Source organism: Pongo pygmaeus, chromosome 1 (genome assembly GCF_028885625.2).
Source record: "Pongo pygmaeus isolate AG05252 chromosome 1, NHGRI_mPonPyg2-v2.0_pri, whole genome shotgun sequence".
Lineage (NCBI taxonomy): Eukaryota > Metazoa > Chordata > Mammalia > Primates > Hominidae > Pongo > Pongo pygmaeus.
Window position 1 is genome coordinate 177591014 of NC_072373.2, and position 23598 is coordinate 177614611.

The 23598-nt window shown below is 45.6% G+C and overlaps 1 protein-coding gene across 6 annotated transcripts in view; it reads right to left on the minus strand.

Annotated features, from left to right (window-relative positions):
- The window catches only part of ZYG11A (zyg-11 family member A, cell cycle regulator), a 60455-nt gene extending 55195 nt beyond the window's left edge, over positions 1-5260 (minus strand). For 5 of the 6 annotated variants that reach the window (XR_010124582.1, XM_054487571.2, XM_063655839.1 and 2 more), the window contains exon 1: positions 5040-5260. Coding sequence is in view for 4 of the 6 variants with exons in the window: in XM_054487571.2 (XP_054343546.1) it covers positions 5040-5129 (90 nt within the window). In the remaining 2 variants the exon portion in view is untranslated. Of the gene's footprint in view, positions 1-4871; positions 5004-5039 lie in introns of those variants that run through there. The other variant, XM_063655837.1, reaches the window with a different exon arrangement.
- Between the last annotated feature and the right edge of the window lie 18338 nt (positions 5261-23598).

Here is a 23598-nt window from a genome sequence, read left to right on the forward strand (position 1 = left end):
AATTAGCTGGGCATGGTGGCGGGCGCCTATAGTCCCAGCTACTTAGGAGGCTGGGGCAGGAGAATGGCGTGAACCCGGGAGGCGGGGCTTGCAGTGAGCTGAGATCGCCCCACTGCACTCCAGCCTAGGCGACAGAGCGAGACTCCATCTCAAAAAAATAAATAAAAAATAAATAAATAAATAAATTAGCAAGGCGTGGTGGCACACACCTGTAGTCCCAGCTACTCGGAAGGCTGAGGCAGAAGAATTACTTGAACCCAGGAGGCAGAGGTTGCAGTGAACCGAGATCGCGCCACTGCACTCCAGCCTGGCAACAGAGCAAGACTCCGTCTCAAGGGAAAAAAAAAAAAAAAAAGTACAGTACAGGGGAAACACTGTCAGAGCCATGAAAACATCTTTCAAATACGAAAATGAAATATATTCTCAGATGAACAAAAGCAGAGACAACTTGTCGCCAGCTCATATGCTATGAGAAATATTAAAAGTTCTTTAAGCTAAAAAAAAAAAAAATGACAGGCTGGGCACGGTGGCTCATGTCATGCCTGTAATCCTAGCACTTTGGGAGGCCAAGACGGGCTGATCACCTGAGGTCGGGAGTTCGAGACCAGCCTGACCAACATGGAGAAACCCTGTCTCTACTAAAAATACAAAATTAGGCCAGGCACCGTGGTTCACACCTGTAATCCCAGCACTTTGAGAGGCCGAAGTGGGAGGATCACAAGGTCAGGAATTCAAAACCAGCCTGATCAACGTGGTGAAACTCTGTCTCTACTAAAAATACAAAAATTAGTGTGGTGGTGCACACCTATGATCCCAGCTATTCAGGAGGCTGAGGCAGGAGAATCGCTTCAACCTGGGAGGCGGAGGCTGCAGTGAGCCGAGATCGAGATCGCGCCACCACACTCCAGCCTGGGCAACAACAGCAAAACACCTGAGGTCGGGAGTTTGAGACCATCCTAGCTAACACAGTGAAACCCCGTCTCTACTAAAAACACAAAAATTAGCCGGGCATGGCGGCGTGTACCTGTAGTCCCAGCTGCTGGGGAGGCTGAGGCAGGAGAATGGCGTGAACCCGGGAGGCGGAGCTTGCAGTGAGCTGACATTGCACCACTGCACTCCAGCCTGGGCGACAAAAAAAAAAAAAAGTAAATGTGAACAGACAAAAATGTAATTTTAAAGCCTAGAGATGTGGCTCCCAAGCTTTTTGGTCCTAGTACCACTCTACACTCTTAAAAATTGGGTTATATCTATCAACATATACCACGTTAAAAATTAAATCTTAGCAATCTTAAAAATATACATTAATTCACTTAGAAAAAATTAAAAACTCAGAGCATGTTAACATAGATAACATTTTTTAAAATAGCCATAATTGGCCAGGCGCAATGGCTTGCCTGCAATCCTAGTGCTTTGGGAGGCCAGGGTGGGCGGATCATCAGTTCAGGTGTTCGAGACCAGCCTGGCCAACATAGTGAAACCCCATCTCTACTGAAAATACAAAAATTAGCCGGGAATGGCGGCGCGCACCTATAGTCCCAGCTACTCAGGAGGCTGAAGCAGGAGAATCGCTTGAACCCAGGAGGCGGAGGTTGTGGTGAGCCAAGATTATGCCACTGCACTCCAGCCTGGGCAACAAAGTGAGACTCTGTTTCAAAATATATACATATATAAAAAAATAAATAAATTTTAAAAGCCATAATTTCCAAAAGAATTAAAAACTAGCTTAGTTGAGAACAGCGGCACTGTTTTACATTTTTGCAAATTTCATTAATAGGTGGGCTAATGGAAGAGATGGGATTCTGGAGGTCCTGGGGTCCACACTTTGAAAACAGCTACCTTTGAGTGACCATTAAAGAGTAAGAAGGAGAAAGGGAGAGAAAGAGAGAACTACTAAGTCAAAAGAGAACATGGTATTTTCTAAATAATTCAAAAGAAAAGGAAAAAACAAGACAAATGGAACATATATAGCAACACAGTAGACCTAACCCCAACAATACTGATAATTATACTTACTCTAATTAAAAAGCACAGAATGGCCGGGCACGGTGGCTCACATCTCGAATCCCAGAACTTTGGGAGGCTGAGGCCAGAAGTCTGGCACTAGCCTGGGCAACAAAGCAAGACTCAGCCTCTACGAAAAATAAAAAACAGCCAGGCATGGTGGTGCACACCTACAGTCTAGCTACTAGGGAGGCTGAGGAGGGAGGATGAGCTATGATCGCAGACTGCACTCAAACCTGGGCAACACAGTGAGACTCTCTCCTCCCTGCAAAAATCAATTAAAAAAATACATTTTTTAATTAAAAAAATTAAAATGTTTACTTTCTTGTCCTCTGTTAAAAAAAAAAAAAAATTCAAAAATAAAGTTTGAGTGCAGTGGTCCACACCTGTAATCCCAGCACTTTGGGTGGCCAAGGTGGGCAGGTCGCTTGAGGCCAGGAGTTCAGGACCAGCCTGGACAACATGGTTAAACCCCGCCTCTACAAAAATACCTGTCTCTACAAAAATACAAAAATATAAAAATTAGCCAGGAATGGTGGCACACACTTGTAGTCCCAGCTACTCAGGAGGCTGAGGCGAGAGAATCATTTGAACCCGGGAGGCGGAGGTTGCAGTAAGTCAAGATTGTACCACTGTACTCCAGCCTGAGTGACAGGGCAAGGCTCCGTCTCAAAAAAAAAAAAAAAAAAGCACAGACCATTAGGCTACATACAAATGCAAGACTGCTGTTTACAAGAGACGCAATTTAAAACATAAAGACAGTTGTTAAACACTAGACACAAGGAAACTGGAGTGACTACATTGTCAGAAAAAATGAGGCATCTGGACAAGAATATTGCTAGAGATCAAGATGGACATTTCTTAATGATAAAAGGGCCAATTCATCAAGCAGAATTAACATTCCTAAATGCATATGAACTTACTAATAGCTTCAAAATTCATGAAGCAAAAAAACTGAAAGGATATGGGAGGCCAAGGCAAGAGGATTACTTGAGCCCAGGAGTTCAAAGACCAGCCTGGGCAACATAGGGAAACCACCGTCTTAATTAAAAATAAAAAATTAAAAGGATAAAAAGAAAATAACATGACTGTGCAGAAAATCTTTAAAAATTTACAAAAAAATAAAGAAACTAAGTGACTTTGGCCAGGCTGTAGGATACAAGATCAATATACAAAAATCAATTTTATGTATTCTTATATATACACAAGGTAATATAAAGTTTTAAAAAGTATTTGCTGGCCGGACACGGTGGCTCCTGCCTGTAATCCCAGCACTTTGGGAGACTCCGTCTCAAAAAAAAAAAGTATTTACAATAGTATCAAGAACAGGAACAAATTTAACAAAATGTGAAAAGACTTTTATATTAAAAACTACAAAACATTGCTAAGAGAAGGTTAAAATGACATAAATGGAAATAACTGTATGTATGTTTCATAGGGAAAAAGTATTCATGCAATATTTGTGTAATTAAAATAATTAATTAAAAATAAATAAGATCCTTAACAAAGAAAATGAGATATACCCAGAACTAGACAGAGAAAATGGGTGTGAGTACTTTTGTAAAGAAATCTTGTTTCGATTCCAAGCAGGAAAAAATGTGCTTGAGACGATGCTAGTACACACGTAAAAAATCCAAGTTTTCCATTAATTACAAATCCACAAATTATATAACAACTTTTCTAAATGAGTTCAAAAGATTACAGGCTAGATCACTGCAGGGCACAAAGTCTTCCAACAAGGCGTTAATATGTAAAGCACAACCTTAATCAGAACATTTCCTTCTCTCTATAAATTTTGGGTCGAGCCTTCACCACTCAATCCCTCGAGTTCCCCAAGGGTGGCCCTTGACGGGTTTTTTCCAAAGTGGGGCCAGAGGTCTGAACACCTGAGGTGAAATTCAAGTTCACGAGCAAGTCAACTAAATTTCAGAGCTCCCAACTTCCCTACATCGGTAAAATGGAGCCTAGCAAAGCCTACAAAAGACTAGAGGTTACCAGACTGCTTTAGAAAGGTGACACTTGGCCGGGCGCGGTGGCTGACGCCTGTAATCCCAGCACTTTGGAAGGCCGAGGCGGGTAGATCACAAGGTCTGGAGTTCGAGACCATCCTGGCCAACATTGTGAAACCCCGTCTCTACTAAAAATACAAAAAATGAGCCGGGCATGGTGGCACGCGCCTGTAGTCCCAGCTACTCGGGAGGCTGAGGCAGAAGAATCGCTTGAACCCGGGAGGCGGAGGTTGCAGTGGGCCCAGATCGCGCCACTGCATTCCAGCCTGGTGACAGAGCGAGACTCCGTCTCAAAAAAAAAAAAAAAAAAAAAAGAAAGAAAAGAAAGGCGACACTTGACACACAGCAGGCGCTAAACACACATTCTTTGGGTTTGCATTTTGTCCAGAGCTAAGAGTAACAGGCATTCGGCAAAGGCTGGGGACGGGACGGAGACGGGGACCGGACGGAGATGGGGGCGGACGCGCGGAAATGAAAGATTCTCAGACTTCGGGTTCCAGTTCCCCCAGCCGGACTAAGCTACTCGCCCGGCCCCGGGCCCAAAGGCCTCAGGTGGTAGTGGCCAAAGGGTCACCGCCTCCGAGGGGCGCCGCGTCCACAACACGGGTGGGGAAACGGTCAAGGTTTGCGGCGTTTGAGTTCCTGACTGCAAAAACGCCGTCCACTACGGGCCAAGCCGAGTGCCATGCCCTGCACCTACAGCAGCCCGCACTGGGGCGAGGAATCCTGAGGAGGCTCGCCCGGGTCTCTGGGACTAGGCTCTCGCCGCGCTGCCTCAGGGCGCAAGTCCCACGCGCTTCGCCCGGCGCAGAAAAGCCCCCCCGCCCCGCGGCGCCCAGGCCGCCTCCCGCCGCAACGCACCTCCGCGGCGACGCCTGCGCCTGGAAGGGGCTCGGCATCTAGACCGCAGCCCCGCGCGGGCCACACTCCCCAGCAAGTGCCTCAGCAGCGTCCCAGGAGACTCGCTGCGCTCGCCGGAGCTGGACGTGGCGCCGAGGTCCGCGTCGCCGCCCGCACCCTGGTGCTCACCTGTACCACGCAAAAGCCCAGGGCATCCTTCTGAGCGTCAGGAGGGACGATGTTCCGGGGCGTGTGGCCCGGGTGCAAGAAATGAACCATGGCGACCCCGGCGGCGGGGCGTCAAAAAGAGAGCCGGCGTCGAGCCGGGGACCAGATCCCGCGAAAACCAGGCGGGCGGCTGCCAGGACGCGCCCACCACGCCTGCAAGGTACATGGACCTATGGCCGCGCCGTGCCGGCAAGCTTTTGAAATGCCCGGCGAGGCGACGCGCACGCGGGGGCCGGCCCGCCGCAGACCCCACCCCCCGGGCGGCCTCCTAGCCCCACCCGCCCCCCGACACGCAGCCGCCGGGGCCAACCGTTCTCCTCCCGCCTCCCCAGCCTCCCCAGACCAACCTGCCACGACCCAGCCGCTCACCCACTCCTTCCCAGACCCGCACCTCAGGGCTTGAGAGGATATTCCCCGAGGACCGGCTGTGTAGGTTTGGGGAATACTGTATACACACACACACACACACACACACACACACACACACACACATTCATTATTTCTATATATGTATATTTTTTTAAAGCTTTCATACATTAAAATATATATTTCAAAGACTTTGCCCCTAAAAATCTGGCAACAGCACCTGTCTAACGGTCCTCTCTGTTTCAACTCCTTAGAGTCTCTGGATAAATCAAATATAAAACGAATACAAAATATTGGCAAGTATCTACCAAAAAAACTATTTAGCTTTCTTGTTACCTAAAAAGTACTCGAGAAGACCCTTATAACCTGCTCCAAGAAAGAAACCCCGAGAGACCCTTCTAACTTTCTCCAGGAAAGAAACTCCACAAGTTAGTACACATTAGCTAATTTAAGAAAAAGCAATACCTTGGAAAAGGAAAGTTCTCAAGAGCATGAGCCTTGGAGTTTGAATCCTGAATTAGAATGCCCGCTCAGCCATCTACTGTTTGAGAACCTGGAGCAAGATTCTTGATGTCTCTGAAGCTCAACTTCCTCATCAGTAAAATAGAATGAGAATGCTTTATCTCACAGGGTTAATGTAAGGATTAAATAATGTATGTAAAACACATCACAATGCTTTTTACATAGCAAGTCCTTGATAAGTGGATTGGATTCAGATGTTAAAATTATTTTTAAGTACTTTGCCTAATGCTTTTCTTTCATTTATTTATTCTTTTATTTAATCCACTTACTACAAGAAGAAAAAAAATCCTGTGCTGTAGGTATCATCCCCATTTTACTCACAAGGAAACTGAAGAACTGACAGGTTGAATAGACAGCACGTTTTTTAGCCAGCTGATGAGTGGCCAACCTGGGAGTCAAAATTGGGTTTTCTCACTGCAAGTCCAATCAATATGCTTTTTTTTTTTTTTTTTAGACGGAGTCTCGCTCTGTCGCCCAAGCTGGAGTGCAGTGGCGCGATCTCAGCTCACAGCAACCTCCGCCTCCTGGGTTCAAGTGATTCTCCTGCCTCAGCCTCCCAAGCAGCTGGGACTCCAGGCACGCGCCACCACGCCCGGCTAATTTTTGTATTTTTAGTGGAGACAGCGTTTCACCATGTTGGCCAGGATGGTCTAGATCTCCTGACCTCATGATCCGCACACCTCGGCGTCTCAAAATGTTGGGATTACAGGCGTGAGCCACCGTGCCCCGCCAATATGCTTTTGTTAATGGTGGAGGGTGTTCATGTTCTTGGTGTCTTGAACAAAGAACTGGACAAAACGCACAAACAAGGAAGGAATGAAGAGATTTATTGAAAATGAAAGTACACTCCACAGTGCCACAATGTGGGAGTGGGCCCGAGCATTGGGGCTCAAAGGCCCCGTTACAGAATTTTTGGGAGTTTAAATACCCTCTACTTGGGGTATGTCCTACGTAAATGATGAGGATGAAGGAAAGTTACAAAGTCATTTTCTCGGCTTTTGCCCAACGGAGAGGATATTTCCTATTACAGCTGAAGTGTGAATTTCAGCAATTTTAACTTTAATATAAAACCTGGTAAGTTATGTTCTGATAAGGTTTGACTATTTCCAGCATAGCTAGAGGTGTGGCCAACTCCGTAAGTCCCAGGCCTTACCGAGCTGGAAAGCAGGCAAGTCAAACAATTTTCAAAAGCCAAGGAAGCAGTTTATGACCTTAAAGCATTTAGCAAACCTAATATTTGAACATAATTTTGACCACATGTTTACATTTTGAAGACATTTGTATTTTATCAATAATCTTTAAACCCATCTTTATTTCCCAAAGATTACCCAAGTCACATGAACTAAATAAAAGGCATAATGTTTTTCACTTTTCTGACAAAATATTTTATTTAACCTCTTATTATTAAACCAATTAATTTAAAACTTAACACATGAGGCCAGGCACGGTGGCTCACGCCTGTAATCCCAGCACTATGGGAGGCCGAGATGGGTGGATCACCTGAAGTCAGGAGTTCAAGACCAGCCTGGCCAACATAGTGAAACCCAATCTCTACTAAAAATACACAAAAAAATTACCTGGGCATGGTGGCGCATCCCTGTAATTCCAGCTACTTGGGAGGCTGAGCCAGGTGATTTGCTTGAACCCAGGAGGCAGAGGTTGCAGTGAACTGAGATTGCGCCATTGCACTCCAGCCCCGGTGACAAAGCAAGACTTTGTTGCAAAAAGTAAAAATAAGTAAATAAAAGTGGCCGGGTGCAGTGGCTCACACCTGTAATCCCAACATTTTGGGAGACCAAGGCGAACGAATCACCTGAAGTCAGGGTTTGAGACCAGCCTGACCAACATGGAGAAACCCCATCTCTACTAAAAACACAAAAATTAGCTGGGCATGGTGGCCTGCACCTGTAGTCCCAGCTGCTCAGGAGGTTGAGGCAGGAGAATTCCTTGAACGCGGGAGGCGGAGATTGCAGTGAGCCGAGATGACGCCACTGCACTCCAGCCTGGCGACAGAGCGAGACTCCCTTTCTTAAAAAATAAATAAAAATAAAAAAATGGGCTTTGCCGTTTCTGTCATGGGCACAAAGCGGTAGCCTGATTGTCAGTCTTCTCCTGGCATTTTTAAGGCCAGGAGCCAAGTGCTGCTTGTGGGCAAATAACCTACAGAGCGGTTTTGCTTTTAAAATTATTGTTATTGGCCAGGCGTGGTGGCTCACTCCTGTAATCCCGGCACTGTGGGAGGCCGAGGTGGATTGATCACCTGAGGTCAGGAGTTCGAGACCAGCCTGACCAACATGATGAAACTCTGTCTCTACTAAAAATACAAAAATTAGCCAGGCGGGGTGGCAGGAGCCTGTAATCCCAGCTACTTGGGAGGCTAAAGCAAGAGAATAACTTGAACCTGGGAGGTGGAGATTGCAGTGAGCCGAGATTGTGCCATTGCACTCCAGCTTGGGCTACAAAAGGGAAACTGTGTCTCAAAAAATAAATAAATAAAATCGGCTGGGCTCAGTGGCTCATGCCTATAATCCCTGCACTTTGGGAGGCCGAGGTGAGTGGATCACCTGAGGTCAGGAGTTCAAAACCAGCCTGGCCAACATGATGAAACTCCATCTCTACTAAAAATACAAAATTAGCCCGGCGTGGTGGCAGATGCCTGTAATCCCAGCTACTCGGGAGGCTGAGGCGGGAGAATCGCTTAAACATGGGAGGCAGAGGTTGCAGTGAGCCCAGATTGTGCCATTGCATTCCAGCCTGGGCAACAGAGCAAGACTCTATCTCAAACAAAAATAAAAAATACATAACAATAAATTTAAAAAATGAAATTATTGTTGTTATTATTTGGAGCACAGAACAGTCTATCTGGGTACCCTGTCCTGTGTCTTTTGATACTCTGTGTTTAAGAAAAAATCAATTATGTGTTTTATTTTATGAATCAGTTTTGGAGGGCTTCTGGCTATCCTTTCTTCCTCATATTCTACTGAGATTATTTTTTATTTTATTTTTTTATTTTTTTGAGACGGAGTCTTGCTCTGTCGCCCAGGCTGGAGTGCAGTGGCGCAATCTCAGCTCACTGCAAGCTCTGCCTCCCGGGTTCATGCCATTCTCCTGCCTCAGCCTCCCAAGTAGCTGGGACTACAGGCACCCGCCACCACGCCTGGCTAACTTTTTGTATTTTTAGTAGAGATGGGGTTTCACCGTGTTAGCCAGGATGGTCTCGATCTCCTGACCTTGTGATCTGCCCACCTCGGCCTCCCAAAGTGCTGGGATTACAGGCTTGAGCCACCGTGCCTGGCCCTTCTACTGAGATTATACAAAGCAGCAAGTTGCCAGGCGCAGTGGCTCATGCCTGTAATCCCAGCCCTTAGGGCGACAGAGACAGGAGAATAGCTTGAGCCCAGGAGTATGAGACCTGCCTGGGCAATATAGCGAGACCCCATTCTCCACAAAAAGGAAAAAAAAAAGACAAAAAACAAAAACAAAGCTGCATGTTTTCCACAGAGTAGGAAATCCAATGGCAAGATAGTGTGTAGGTTTGGGCTGGGTGCAGTGGCTCAAGCTTTTAATTAATCCCATTGGCAGGCCAAGGTGGGAGGAGTGCTTGAGTCCAGGAGTTCGATGCCAGCCTGGGCAACATAGCGAGACCCCTCCCACATTTTTTTTTTTTTTTTTTTGAGACTGAGTCTCACTTTTGTTGCCCATGCTAGAGTGCAGTGGCATGATCTCGGCTCACCGCAGCCACTGCCTCCTGGGTTCAAATGATTCTCCTGTCTCAGCCTCCAGAATAGCTGGGATTACAGGCATCTGCCAACACGCCCGGCTAATTTTGTATTTTTAGTAGAGACAGGGTTTCTCCATGTTGGTCAGGCTGGTCTCGAACTCCCAACCTCAGGTGATCTGCCCACCTCGCCCTCCCAAAGTGATGGGCCTCCCAGAGTGATGGGATTACAGGCGTGAGCCACCGTGCCCTGCCAGGCACATCTTAAACAAAAATTAAGAAAAAATAGTGTGGATGTTTAATCTACAAGTTGCTCTATTTGCTACCTGTGTGATTTGAGGCAAGTCATTTGACCTCAGTAGGTTTCCCTTCATCTGAAAAATTGAGGATAATTATCTTCCCTACAAGATTTTTTTTTTTTGAGATGTAGTTTTGCTAGGTCCCCCAGGCTGGAGTGCAATGGCACCATCTCGGCTCACTGCAACCTCTGCCTCCAGCGTTCAAGTGATTCTCCTGCCTCAGCCTCCTGAGTGGCTGAGATTACAGGCACCTGCAACCATGCCAGGGTAATTTTTTTTTTTTTTTTCTGAGACAGAGTTTTGCTCGTCACCCAGGTGGGAATGCAATGGCCCAATCTTGGCTCACTGCAACCTCCGCCTCCCGGGTTCAAGTGATTCTCGTGCCTCACCCTCCCAAGTAGCTGGGATTACAAGTGCCTGCCACCAAGCCCAGCTAATTTTTGTAGTTTTAGTAGAGATGGGGTTTCGCCAAGTTGGTTAGGCTGGTCTCAAACTCCTGACCTCAGGTGATCCACCCGCCTTGGCTTCCCAAGCCGCTGGGATTACACAGGAGCCATAACACCCGGCCCTTGCCCGGCTAATTTTTGCATTTTTAGTAGAGACGGGGTTTCACCATGTTGGCAGGCTGGTCTCCAACTCCTGACCTCAAGTGATTTATCTGCCTCGGCCTCCCAAAGTGCTGGGATTACAGGCGTGAGCCACTGCGCCTGGCCTTAAATGGTTCCTTTTATAATGTGTATTAATATTCAGGGACAAGAATAAGGTTTGTTGTTGTTGTTGTTGTTTTCTTATCTCTTAGATTTACATTCCAGTCTAGAAGACACTCTTCAGAGGCAATCCTTGACCAAGTCACTGCAAGATGAATTTATTTACTTATTTATTTTTTTGAGATGGTGTTTCACTCTGTCGCCCAGGCTAGAGTGCAGTGGCATGATCTTGGCTGCAATCTCTTGCCTCCTGGGTTCAAGCGATTCTCCTGTCTGCCTCCTGAGTAGATGGAATAATAGTTGTGAGCCACTATGCCCGGCTAATTTTTGTATTTTTAGTAGAGACAGGGTTTCACTATGTTGGCCAGGCTGGTCTTGAACTCCTGACCTCAGGTGATCTGCCTGCCTGGGCCTCCCAAAGTGCTGGGATTACAGGTGTTAGCTTCCATGCAAAATGATTTTAAACAGCTATCCTACTGAAAGCACAGGAGTCTTCAACATCTGGCCACCGGCATCACCTCCCCAAGCCTGCTCCAAAGACTGGCTTCTGGAAGCCAAGAGCTCTTATAGCTACTCCACACTACGGCCTGCTTTTTCATAAGTTTCAAAAGTTGGCTTTATTTTTCAAAATAAAGGCTGAATTTTGAGACTGCATTAGAGTCTTAAATTATAAGGGATGAAAACGATTAATGTGAATGCTCAAGGTTTCCACCCTTTGCTCCCACTTCTCAATTTGTGGAGTTATGTAGATAGACCAACTCGCTGGACTTTTATGATGTAGATTGACTAGAAGATAAAAGTGTAATGGGGAAAGAAAGGAACACTTCAGTTAAGAAGTGGCTAAGTCAATCAACATAACAAAAACTTCAAGTAGGGGAAAGGGAAGAATAAAGGATGGCTTTTTATTTTTAATTTATTTTTATTTATTATTATTTTTTTTTTGAGACAGGGTCTCACTCTGTCACCCAGGCCGGAGGCAGTGGTGGGATCTTGGCTTACTGCAACGTCGACCTCTGGGTCCCAGGGTTCAAGCAATTCTCCTGCCTCAGCCTCCAGAGTAGCTGGGATTACAGGCGTGCACCACCATACCTGGCTAATTTTTGTATTTTTGGTAGAGACAGGGTTTCACCATGTTGGCCAGGCTGATCTAGAACTCCTGACCTCAAGTGATCCATCCGCCTCGGCCTCCCAAAGTGCTGGAATTATAGGCGTGAGCCACCATGCCTGGCCTTTCTTTAATTTTTCTCTTTTCTTTCCTTTTTTTTTTTTTTTTTTTAAGTGATGGCGCTCAACAACTTGTTTGGTTCAATATTAGCTAAAGGAATTTTTCTTCCTATGTATGGCCCATAGTAACACCAGTATCTGAGAATGAAACCCCATGGAGAAGACATCTCTGAGGGATAGGTAGAACAAAGCCTTGGTAATGTGCGGTGTTGGCCTGTAATCCCAACACTTTGGGAGGCCAAGGTGGGCGGATCACAAGGTCAGGAGTTCGAGACCAGCCTGACCAACATGGAGAAACCCCGTCTCTGCTAAAAATACAAAAATTAGCCGAGTGTGGATTACACACCTGTAATCCCAGCTACTCAGGAGGCTGACGCAGGAGAATCTCTTGAACCCAGGAAGCGGAGGTTGCAGTGAGCTGAGATCGTGCCAGTGCACTCCAGCCTGGGACAGAGCGAGACTCAGTCTCAAAAAAAGAAAGAAACCAAGCCTTGGTGGTATTTTTGAGATGTGGATCCAGTTCTCCAGGAAGCTCGACCTGCAGGTCAGTCACGTAAGATGATACATTTCTTCTCTTCTTCCTCCTCCTCTTCCTTATGCTTTTTTGTTAAGCAAGTTTTTCTTGTGTTGTCTTGTTGCTGCTGCTCTTAGTAACTGAGTCTCATTTGATACTGAAATGAAAGGACATTTACTATAATAGGTAATGAGAATCTTACCTACATTCAGATTTTCATTTTTACAAGTTGTACATAATAATATTACCATATTTACAAGTTTGATATTTGTCAGGGTTCTTCAGAGAAACACAACTGTGTGTGTGTGCGCGCGCGTGTGTGTGTGTGCGCGCGCGTGTATGTGTGTGCAGAACTGGCTCATTCGATTATAGAGGGTGGCAAGTCCAAAATATACAAAGTGGCAGGTAGGCTAGAGACTCTAGGAATTGCTGATATTGCGGTTCAAATAGAAGGCCATTTGCTGGAGAATTCCTTCTTGCTCAAAGAAGTCAGTATTTTGTTATCCTTAGACTCTCAACTGATGGGATGAGGCCCATCACATCCTGGAGGGCAAATTACTTTACTCAAAGTCCACCAATTTAAATGTTAATCTCATCCAAAAACACCATCACTGGATCATCCAGAGTATTGTTTGACCAAATACTGGCATTGTGGCCCAGCTAAACTGACACATAGCTGGGCGTGGTGGATCACGCCTGTAATCCCAGCACTTTGGGAGGCCGAGGCGGGCGGATCACAAGGTCAGGAGATCGAGACCATCGTGGCTAACACGGTGAAACCCAGTCTCTACTAAAAATACAAAAAATTAGCCGGGCGTGGTGGCGGGCACCTGTAGTCCCAGCTACTCGGGAGGCTGAGGCAGGAGAATGGCGTGAACCCGGGAGGCGGAGCTTGCAGTGAGCCGAGATCGTGCCACTGCACTCCAGCCTGGGTGACAGATTGAGACTGTGTCTCAAAAAAAAAAAAAATTGACACATAAATTTAGACATCACAAATATATAGTAATGATAGTGGCCACTTTTTAGCTCTCACTATTTGCTAGGTACAAGCATAATTTTTTTGTTTTTGTTTTTTGTTTTGAGACAGAGTCTCACGATGAGACAGAATCTCACTTTGTCACCCAGGCTCCTGCCACCACGCCCAGCTAATTTTTGTAATTTTAGTAGAGACAGGGTTTCACCATGTTGGCCAGGCTGGTCTCGAACTCCTGGCCTCAAGTGATCGCCTCCCTTGGCCTCCCAAGGTGCTGGAATTACAAGGGTGAACCAACCAGGCCTGGCCCTACAAGCATAATTTTAATGAATTCTCAAACAGTCCTTTGATGTAGGTGCTGTTATTTTTACAAATGTGGAACTAACACCAAAGGAAAGAAACTTGTCTAAGGCCATAGAGCTCATAGTAGAGCCAGGACATGAACCTGGTTTATGACTCCAAAACCCAGGCTCTTAAGAAACAAACCATATTGCCACTTCAAGTCTACCAGTCTGCCATGCTTTGGTCATTTCTGGCAGAATACTTTAGCAGCATAGGGAAAAGGTAACCGGAAACACACGTTTTTAAATTTTTTCATTCAGGTTTATTAAGCTCTAACTGCTGGAAATGTGTTAAACTCAAGAGGTATCATGTGTTAAAGCACACTAAATATGGCCTGAGAAGGACTCTGTACTTCTATATTTGAGTCCTTGTGGATGAACTGTAACCTAGCTTAAGAGTCAGACAAGGCCAGGCGCGGTGGCTCACGCCTGTAATCCCAGCACTTTGGGAGCCCAAGGTGGGCGGATCACCTGAGGTTAGGAGTTGAGGCCAGCCTGGCCAACATGGGGAAACCCCGTCTCTACTAAAAATACAAAAATTAGCCGGCCATGGTGGTGATAGCCTGTAATCCCAGCTACTCGGGACACTGAAACAGGAGAATTCCTTGAACCTGGGAGGCGGAGGTTACAGTGAGCAGAGATCGCACCACTGCACTCCAGCCTGGACAACAGAGCAAGACTTTATCTCAAAAAAAAAAAAAAAATCATTGGGACCCAGCGCCTCTTTGGGAGGCCGAGGCGGGTGGATCATGAGGTCAGGAGTTCAAGACCAGCCTGGCCAACATAGTGAAACCCTGTCTCTAGTAAAAATACAAAAATTAGCCGGGCATGGTGGCACATGCCTGTAGTCCCAGCTACTCGGGAGACTGAGGCAGGAGAATCGCTTGAACCCAGGAGGCGGAGGTTGTGGTGAGCTGAGTTCACATCCCGCCACTGCACTCCAGCCTGGGCAACAGAGCAAGACTCCGTCTCAAAAAAATAAATAAATAAATAAGAAAAGAAAAGCAGACAAAATCGAAAACCAAACTTAATAGTATGTAGCTGTAACAATAGCTGAGTGTTGGCCAATCCCAGCGGGCATGCTTCAACCACTCATAGACTGGTGAATGTTCAAACTGCGTTCAAATAAGGCAAACACCGAGCTGTAACTAATCTCACCTTTTTTTTTTTTTTTTTTTTTGAGATGGAGTCCTGCTCTGTCACCCAGGCTGGAGTGCAGTGGCGCTATCTCCGCTCACTGCAAGCTCCGCCTCCCCGGGTTCACACCATTCTCCTGCCTCAGCCTCCCAAGTAGCTGGGACTACAGGCGCCCGCCACCATGCCCAGCTAATTTTTTGTACTTTTAGAGACAGGGTTTCACCGTGTTAGCCAGGATGGTCTCGATCTCCTGACCTCGTGATCTGCACACCTTGGCCTCCCAAAGTGCTGGGATTACAGGCTTGAGCCACCGCGCCCGGCCCCCTTTTATTTATTTATTTTTTTTTTTTGAGATGGAGCCTTGCTCTGTCGCCCCGGGCTGGAGTGCAGTGGCGCGATCTTGGCTCACCACTTCTGCCTCCTGGGTTCAAGCTATTCTTCTGCCTCAGCCTTCCGAGTAGCTGGGACTACCGGCGCCCACCACCATGCCTGGGTAATTTTTTTATTTTTTATTTTTAGTAGAGACGGGGTTTCACCATGTTGGCCAGGCTGGTCTCGAACTCCTGATCTCAAGTGATCTGCCCACCTTGGCCTCCTAAAGTGCTGGGATTACAGGCATGAGCCACCGCGCCTGGCCCAATCTGTTTCTGTACCTCACTTCTGATTCCTGTATGCCACTTCACCTTTTTTATCTATACGTTTGTTCTGACCACGCGGCACCCCAGGAGTCTCTGTGAATCTGCTGTGATTCTGGGGACTGCCTGATTCGCGAATGGTTCATTGCTCAATTAAACTTGTTTAAATTTAATTCGGCTGAAGTTTTTCTTTTATCAGATGGTGTCAGAAGCGGGTTCTGAAGTGGAGCTTCTAGCACCCCCAGGAGTGCTGAGTGAAGACAATGCAGGACCCACTTTTGTGTCCATGGATCTCTCAGAGTGGCTGGGGATCATAGGTAAGCTCCCTCTCAGATTTTGGAGCTCCATGGATTTGTGTTTTGGAGTTTCTTTGAGAAAATTTCTGATCCAAACTGGGTTTGGAGTTGCGACAGAAACTGGACTGGGTTCAGGAACAGGTTTGATCTGGGAATTAACTGGCTTGGATCAAGTTAGAGGCCTCTTACATCTGACTGGGTCAGAAAGGAACTGGTAGTAAGCAGTAATATTGCAGGGGTTATAAAATTTGGCTTTTGAAAATTCACATGGATTTTTGTGTTCTGCCCCTTTGTTTCATTTTTTGTGCATACTTAGGTAGGAAAAAAAATCATTGGCTTAGTTAATCAAGAGAACCTGAGTAAAGTCAATATTCTAGGGAAAAATGGGAAAATGGGATCCTTAATTTCTGGAAAACTGAGTTCCTTTTGGGTTACACATTAGGCCTGGGAGGCAGCGAAATGGCAAAATCTTACTAAAGGTAACTTACAGTGGAATGTTCCAAATGAACAACAATGCACTGAAGTACATTTAAACATGAGGGCTCTTGGTAAAGCCCCTTTTGGCTAAGAACAGGTTTGGCACTACAGCATGTCAACTGCTATTCTCTTTGGAATAATCTGCCTTGCACTCTTTGCTGATGGCTGTGAGTGAACATTAGGCATGTCAGGATCATGGGACGGGGGAGCGTTTTTCTCCCTAAAAGGGGAAACTTGAGAGCTGACGAGACTGCTGGAAAAGATCCCTTTGCTACTGAGAAGCAGCCGCCTGAACTTTTCAGTCGTTGCAATGGGTGGGTCTTTCTCTGGCTTCCCTGATCATTTCACCTTCCCAACCCTGCCGCAGGCAATGCTTTTCTCTCTCTCTCCCTTTCTTTTCTTTTTTTATTTTGGGATGGAGTCTTGCTCTATCACCCAGGCTGAATGGAGTGCAGTGGCAAGATCTCGGCTCACTGCAACCTCTGCCTCCCGGGTTCAAGCAATTTTCCTGCCTCAGCCAACTGAGTAGCTGGGACTACAGGCATGCACCACCACGCCCAACTAATTTTTTGTATTTTTAGTAGAGACGGGGTTTCACCCTGTTGGCCAAGCTGGTATTGAACTCCTGAGCTGAAACAATCCACCCACCTTGGCCTCCCAAAGTGCTGGGATTACAGGCGTGAGCCACCTTGCCTGGCCCGGCTCCCTTGCTTATCTTTTCTATTACTCAGGGCAACCATCTTGCCCAGAGACCACAGGTTGAAAATCCCTGGTCGGAGGTTGGATTAACGATGATGGGGCACAACCAGAGGCAAGTTTGAGCTCTGTCAGTTTGATATTGGGTGCTAAGCACAGTGACTAATGTCTGTTTTGTCACACATCTCTTGCTCTGGCCAGAACGAAGAAAGATAATTTTCTTTTATGATGCGTCTTGGCCCCCAGAGTGATGGTGTAGGAAGCTGAGTCACTAGGGCCGCTCAGGGAAAGGGAACCCAGAAGCCTGGCATGCTGGCAAAAGGGTAGGAATTTTTTTTTTTTTTTTTTTGAGACAGAGTTCTGCCCTGTCGCCCAGGCTGGAGTGCAGTGGCATTATCTTGGCTCACTGCAAGCTCCACCTCCCGGGTTCACACCATTCTCCCGCCTCAGCCTCCCCAGTAGCTGGGACTACAGGCGCCCGCCACCACACCTGGCTAATTTTTTTTTTTTTTTGTATTTTTAGTAGTGACGGGGTTTCACTGTGTTAGCCAGGATGGTCTCTATCTCCTGACCTCGTGATCCACCCGACTCGGCCTCCCAAAGTACTGGGATTACAGCGTGAGCCACCATGCTCAGCCAGGAATTTCTTACCAGTCAAATTTCTGGCTTCTCTCTCTCTGGGCAAATGGTTGAATGAATGGTAAAAATCACTGTCTCCATCTTGTTTTATGTCCTTAGGAGCTTGACCTTCTAATCATGTGGCAATACTTTCTCTTGGTCTTTGCCTTCCAGGGAACAGGAATTTTAGGGTTTTTGCCATAGTTAGCTCTAAAAATTATCTTTTAACTAAAAGCCTTTGCAAGCTCAAAATTAACTATTCTAAACTCCTTCTGGGAAGGGAAAGAAAAGACTGCCATGTACTGTAGCTCAGTAGTCAAGGCTTTGCCCTTTCACACTAGCTCAATTCCCTGCTTAGGAAGTAAGTCCTTTCCGGTTTAATATCTGCAGGACCGTCTCTAGTCTCTTCTCCACTGACTATCTTAAATCTTCCTTTCTCTGAGAACCTTCCTGAGTCCTTAACTTTACCTTTGGTAAAGTTCAAAAGCCAGGAATATCAGCCTTTTGGCCTGGCTAAAATTGGGTAACAAGACATTTTAAAAGGATGTTATTAAAGAGTGCTATGGTTAAAAGTCAGCTTAATTAAAAGTGAATATTCAAGTTCTAACAGCCTGGACTCCTTGGGAAAAACAGGAGGCACCAGAGACCCCCTTTCCTGGCCCTGTTCTTCCAAGGCTCGGCATTTTTGTTTACCATTTAAGTAAACTACAAAAGAAAAACGGGGAAGGGAAGGAAAGGAGACAGTCAGTTGGCCTCATGCTATCTTCATTGGATCTTGTTTGGAAAGTTGAATCTCCTTGCTATCAGAATAATGTTTCTTCCTTTTAAAAATTTTCAAGTTGGCCTGGTGCTGCGGCTCACACCTGTAATCCCAGCACTTTGGGAGGCCAAGGCAGGCGGATCACCTGAGGTCAGGAGTTCCAGACCAGCCTGGCCAACATGGTGAAACCCCGTCTCTACTAAAAATACAAAAATTAGCCAGCCGTGGTGGCATGCACCTGTAATCCCAGCTACTCAGGAGGCTGAGGCAGGAGAATCTCTTGAAACCAGGAGGCGGAGGTTGCAGTGAGCCAAGATCATGCCATTGCACTCCAGCCTGGGCAAGAAGAGTGAAACTGTCTCCAAAAAAATAAAAAGAAATTTTCAAGTTATCATTTTGGCTAAATGAATGACTTACAGTAACTTAAGATTCTATTTTGTAATATTCAATGTTCAATGTTTTAAACTTTTGGTATTTATTTAACAAACCTTTCAAAATCAAGCTCTAAATTATCATGCTAAATCAGCCAATACTAAAATTGTTTAAATATGCAATTTGAATGAACTCCATGGTTTAAGTCAAATTACCTGTGATAACCCATTAGTTATCAGTGCCATGCACCTATGTTGGAGAAACAACTGGTATTCAATAGGACCTAAGTCCAGTGTTAAGCATAGACTCATGAAGAACCACGACGGCCACCTTGACCTTCCTGAGTCCTTAAGCTTTTGTTATTAAAGGTTCTGCATTCCATGACTCGTCATGGAAAAGATAAAATAATCCAAATTATATTGATGCACTGACTTACAAATTGTGGAAACAGTTTAAAACCAATGTTTGCTTCCATATTTCTGGGAAGACAATCAAAACTTCAAGTGTATTTGCCTACCTGATGGTCCACTTTATAAAGGGATTTCATTGTATTGTCATTTTCAGTGCATGTTTTCTGGTTGTATAAAAGCTTTCACATGCATGAGGGCTGATATTATAATAGTAGATTATGCTACAGTGTATTTTCACCAGGTAAAGAAAGCTTTTTATGGGTCACTAAGGACAATCCCTTCACAATCTAGAACCCAGAGATTGGATATTCTTTTATATTTTTTATTTTTTTGAGATGGAGTTTCGCTCTTGTCGCCCGGGCTGGAGTGCAATGGCACGATCTTGGCTCGCTGCAACCTCACCTCCCAGGTTCAAGCGATTCTCCTACCTCAGCATCCCGAGTAGCTGGGATTACAGGTGTGAGCCATGACGCCCGGCTAATTTTTGTATTTTTAGTAGAGATGGGGTTTCATCATATTGGCCAGGCTGGTCTCGAACTCCTGACTTCAGGTGATCCATCTGCCTCGGCCTCCCAAAGTGCTGGGATTACAGAAGATTGAATCTTTTTTTTTTTTTTTGAGACAGAGTTTCACTTTTGTTGCCCATGTTGGAGTGCAATGGTGCGATCTCGGTTCACTGCAACGTGTGCCTCCCGGGTTCAAGCGATTCTCCTGCCTCAGCCTCCTGAGTAGCTGATATTGCAGGCATGCGCCACCACGCCCAGCTAATTTTGTATTTTTAGCAGAGACGGGATTTCTCCATGTTGGTCAGGCTGGGTGAACTTCTGACCTCAGGTGATCCGCCCACCTCGGCCTCCCAAAGTGATGGGATTACAGGCATGAACCACTGCGCCTGGCCTAGAAGATTGGATCTTCTGAGAACATCAGAGAAAGATTGTCCTTGTCGTCCACACTATAGCAAAACTCTGGAGCCTTGAACCTTGGGTTCATAATCTCACAACTGAAAAGGGTCCCTCCACACTCCTGGAACAGTACACCCACTGGAACCCTTAAGGTAAAACCGACTAGAAACGTTTCTCCTCAGAAGAAGATGGCATCCATGATGTGAACAGCTTTTCCCAAGATCACGGATCAAGACTTCTACTATCATGAGACTCTTATCTTTGAATATTTTTTCCTTGCTTATGCTTCTATGAACAATAGAAATGAAAAGAGGGTCTGTTTTGTGCACTTATAGGGTATACTTTTATTTGTGAAGGATTTTTGCAGACAGCCTTATACATGAATAACCTTATACTTTAATAGATAAAAGATGAAGGCCCAATGTAGGTGACAAACTTTAGTGGTACATACATTGCCTCATAATCAGTCAAAACTCCTCTTAACCCACATCATGGATTAAAGAGAACACTGCCAGGAGGCCTTCACTCTTCTACAAGGACATCATTTGTTAGGTCCTTTTACCATGGTTTAGAATAAAAGAGGCAATAATTAGAAATGTCTCCCTCATAATAGGCTCTACAGTAAATTCTACTTTAAAGGCTATCATTACACAACAGACTTTAAATTATCTGTGAAAGTTATGCTAGGCCGGGTGCAGTGGCTCACACCTGTAATCCTTGCACTTTGGGAGGCTGAGGCAGGCGGATCATGAGGTGAGGAGTTCGAGACCAGCCTGGCCAATATGGTGAAACCCGTCTCTGATAAAAATACAAAAATTACCCGGGCGTGGTGGCTCACACCTGTAATCCCAGCTACTTGGGAGGCTGAGGCAGGAGAATCCCTTGAACCTAGGAGGCGGAGGTTGCAGAGAGCCGAGATTGTGCCACTGCACTCCAGCCTAGGCGACAAGGGCAAAACTGTCTCAAAACAAAATAAATAAATAAAATAGAAAAATTAGCCAGGCATGGTGGTGCATGCCTGTAGTCCCAACTACTCGGGAGGCTGAGGCAGGAGAATTGCTGGAATCTAGGAGGAGGAGGTCACAGTGAGCCGAGATTGCGCTACTGCACTCCAGCCTGGGCGACAGAGTGAGACTCCATCTCAAAACAAACCAAACTTGACAATCACCCTAACACATCTAATCTCATTTTTATTGGTGAAGCAGTAGTATTTGTAGTGACCATTCATTAACAAATCTAAAGCATGCATTTATTTTTTGAGATGCAGTCTCACTCTGTAGCCCAGACTGGAGAGCAGTGGCGTGAACTCCGCTCATTGCAACCTCCCCTCCCAGGTTCAAGCGATTCCCCTGCCTCAGCATCCCCAGTAGCTGGGATTACAGGTGTGAGCCACCACGCCCGGCTAATTTTTGTATTTTCATTTTTTATTTATTTATTTTTTATTTTGGGATGGAGTCTCGCTCTGTCGCCTAGGATGGAATGCAGTGGCATGATCTTGGCTCACTGCAACCTCCACCTCTTGGTTCAAGCGATTCTCCTGCCTCAGCATCCCGAGTAGCTGGGATTAGAGGCGCACGCCACCACACCGGGCTAATTTTTGTATTTTCAGTAGAGACAGGGTTTCACTATGTTGGTCAGGCTGGTCTTGAACTCCTGATCTCATCATCCACCCACCTTGGCCTCCCGAAGTGCTGGGATTACAGGCGTTAGCCACTGCGCCCAGCCTAATTTTTGTATTTTTAGCAGAGATGGGATTTCACCATGTTGAGGTCAGCTGGTCTCCAACTCCTGACCTCAGGTGATCCACCTCCCTCGGGATTACAGGCGTGAGCTACCATGCCTGGCCAGCTCTATAGCATTTACACACTAACACTGCCCTCTAACACCATCCTCAAGAATAGTCAATCCCCTTTCCTCCTTGGAGCATGTTCTTTTCTGTACCATTCATTTAATGCTTAATCACATACTACCCCAAATCTAAAAAATCTCATATTATTGTGCACCAATGTGGTGGGACACGGAGAGGAAAACCCACAATATTGAGAATTTGGAAATAATTGTAGTGCAGGCAGGGCTCAGTGGCTCACACCTGTAATCCCAGCACTTTGGGAGGCCAAGGCGGGTAGATCACCTGAGGTCAGGAGTCCAAGACCAGCCTGGCTGACATGGTGAAGCCCTGTCTCTACTAAATATACAAAAGTTAGCCGGGTATGGTGATGCATGCCTGTAATCTCAGCTACTGGGGAGGCTGAAGCAGAATCACTTGAACCTTGGGAGGCAGAGGTTGCAGTGAGCCGAGATTGTGCCACTGCACTCCAGCCTGGGTGACAGAGTGTGACTCCATCTCAAAAAAAAAAAAAAGAAAAAGAAAAAAAGCATTGTAGTGCAGTCTGTCACTGACTTGCTATGTGACTTCAACAAACTCATTTTATCTTTTTTTTTTTTTTTTTTTTTTGAGACAGGGTTTAGTTCTGTCGCCTAGGCTGGAGTACTTGACCGCCCAAGCTCAAACAATCCTCCTACCTCAGCTCCCGAATACTCTGTAGACCTAATTTATTTATTTTTTGTAAAGATGAGGTCTTTGTTGCCCAGGCTGGTCTCGAACTCCTGGGCTCAAGCAATCCTCCCACCTCAGCCTCTCAATGTGCTGGGATTACAGGTGTGAGCCATCATGCCCAGCCACACCTATTTTCTTTAACTGTAAAATGAAGGTTCTTAAACTAAAATCACTAAGGATTCTTCCCAGCCATGGAGTCCTTATATTAACATAAGAATATAACACTTCAGTTTTTAGGATCCCCCCTCACTAAGTGCACTTAAACAATATACGTTATGCCAGTTAATTATCTCAATCTTTGTGTGAATGTCAACTCAAATCTTTTCTCCAGGAAGTCTTCTTGGACTGTCTAATGGGTGTCCAGTCTGGATTAGGTGTGCTCTCTGTCTCTACAACAAGTACTGAGGACTGGTCTGTAATATACTGTTATGCAATATTTATCTGTTTATTTAATATTTACTCTTCTCCAGTAAATTTAAGTTCCCTGAAGTATTTATAAGTTATACAAGTTACAACACTTAAATAGTACTTAGCATAGGTATTTAAGGAAATGAATGTTGAAGGCCACCGCTGAGTGGGGAAAAAAAAACAAAAAAGGAAATGGATGATGTTCCAGTATTAAAAATGTCTGCAGGCTGGGCGTGGTGGCTCACACCTGTAATTTCAGCACTTTAGGAGGCTGAAGCAAGAGGATAGTTTGAGGACAAGAGTTCAAGACCAGCCTGAGCAACATAGGGAGACCTGTCTCTACAAAAAATTAAAAAATTAGCCGAGTGTGGTAGCATGCACCACGATCATGCCACTGCACTCCAGCCTGAGTGACAGAGTAAGACCCTGTCTCAAAAAATAAAATAAAAATAAAAACTTCTCCAGTAAAAGTAGCCTTTTTCAGAAAGCAGTCATTACAAGTGGATCACTAAGGAATTTGAAGTTTGCATTAATATTAACTTTTAAAGCCAAATGTCTAGAATAAAAGTAGACAAGACACACTTTACA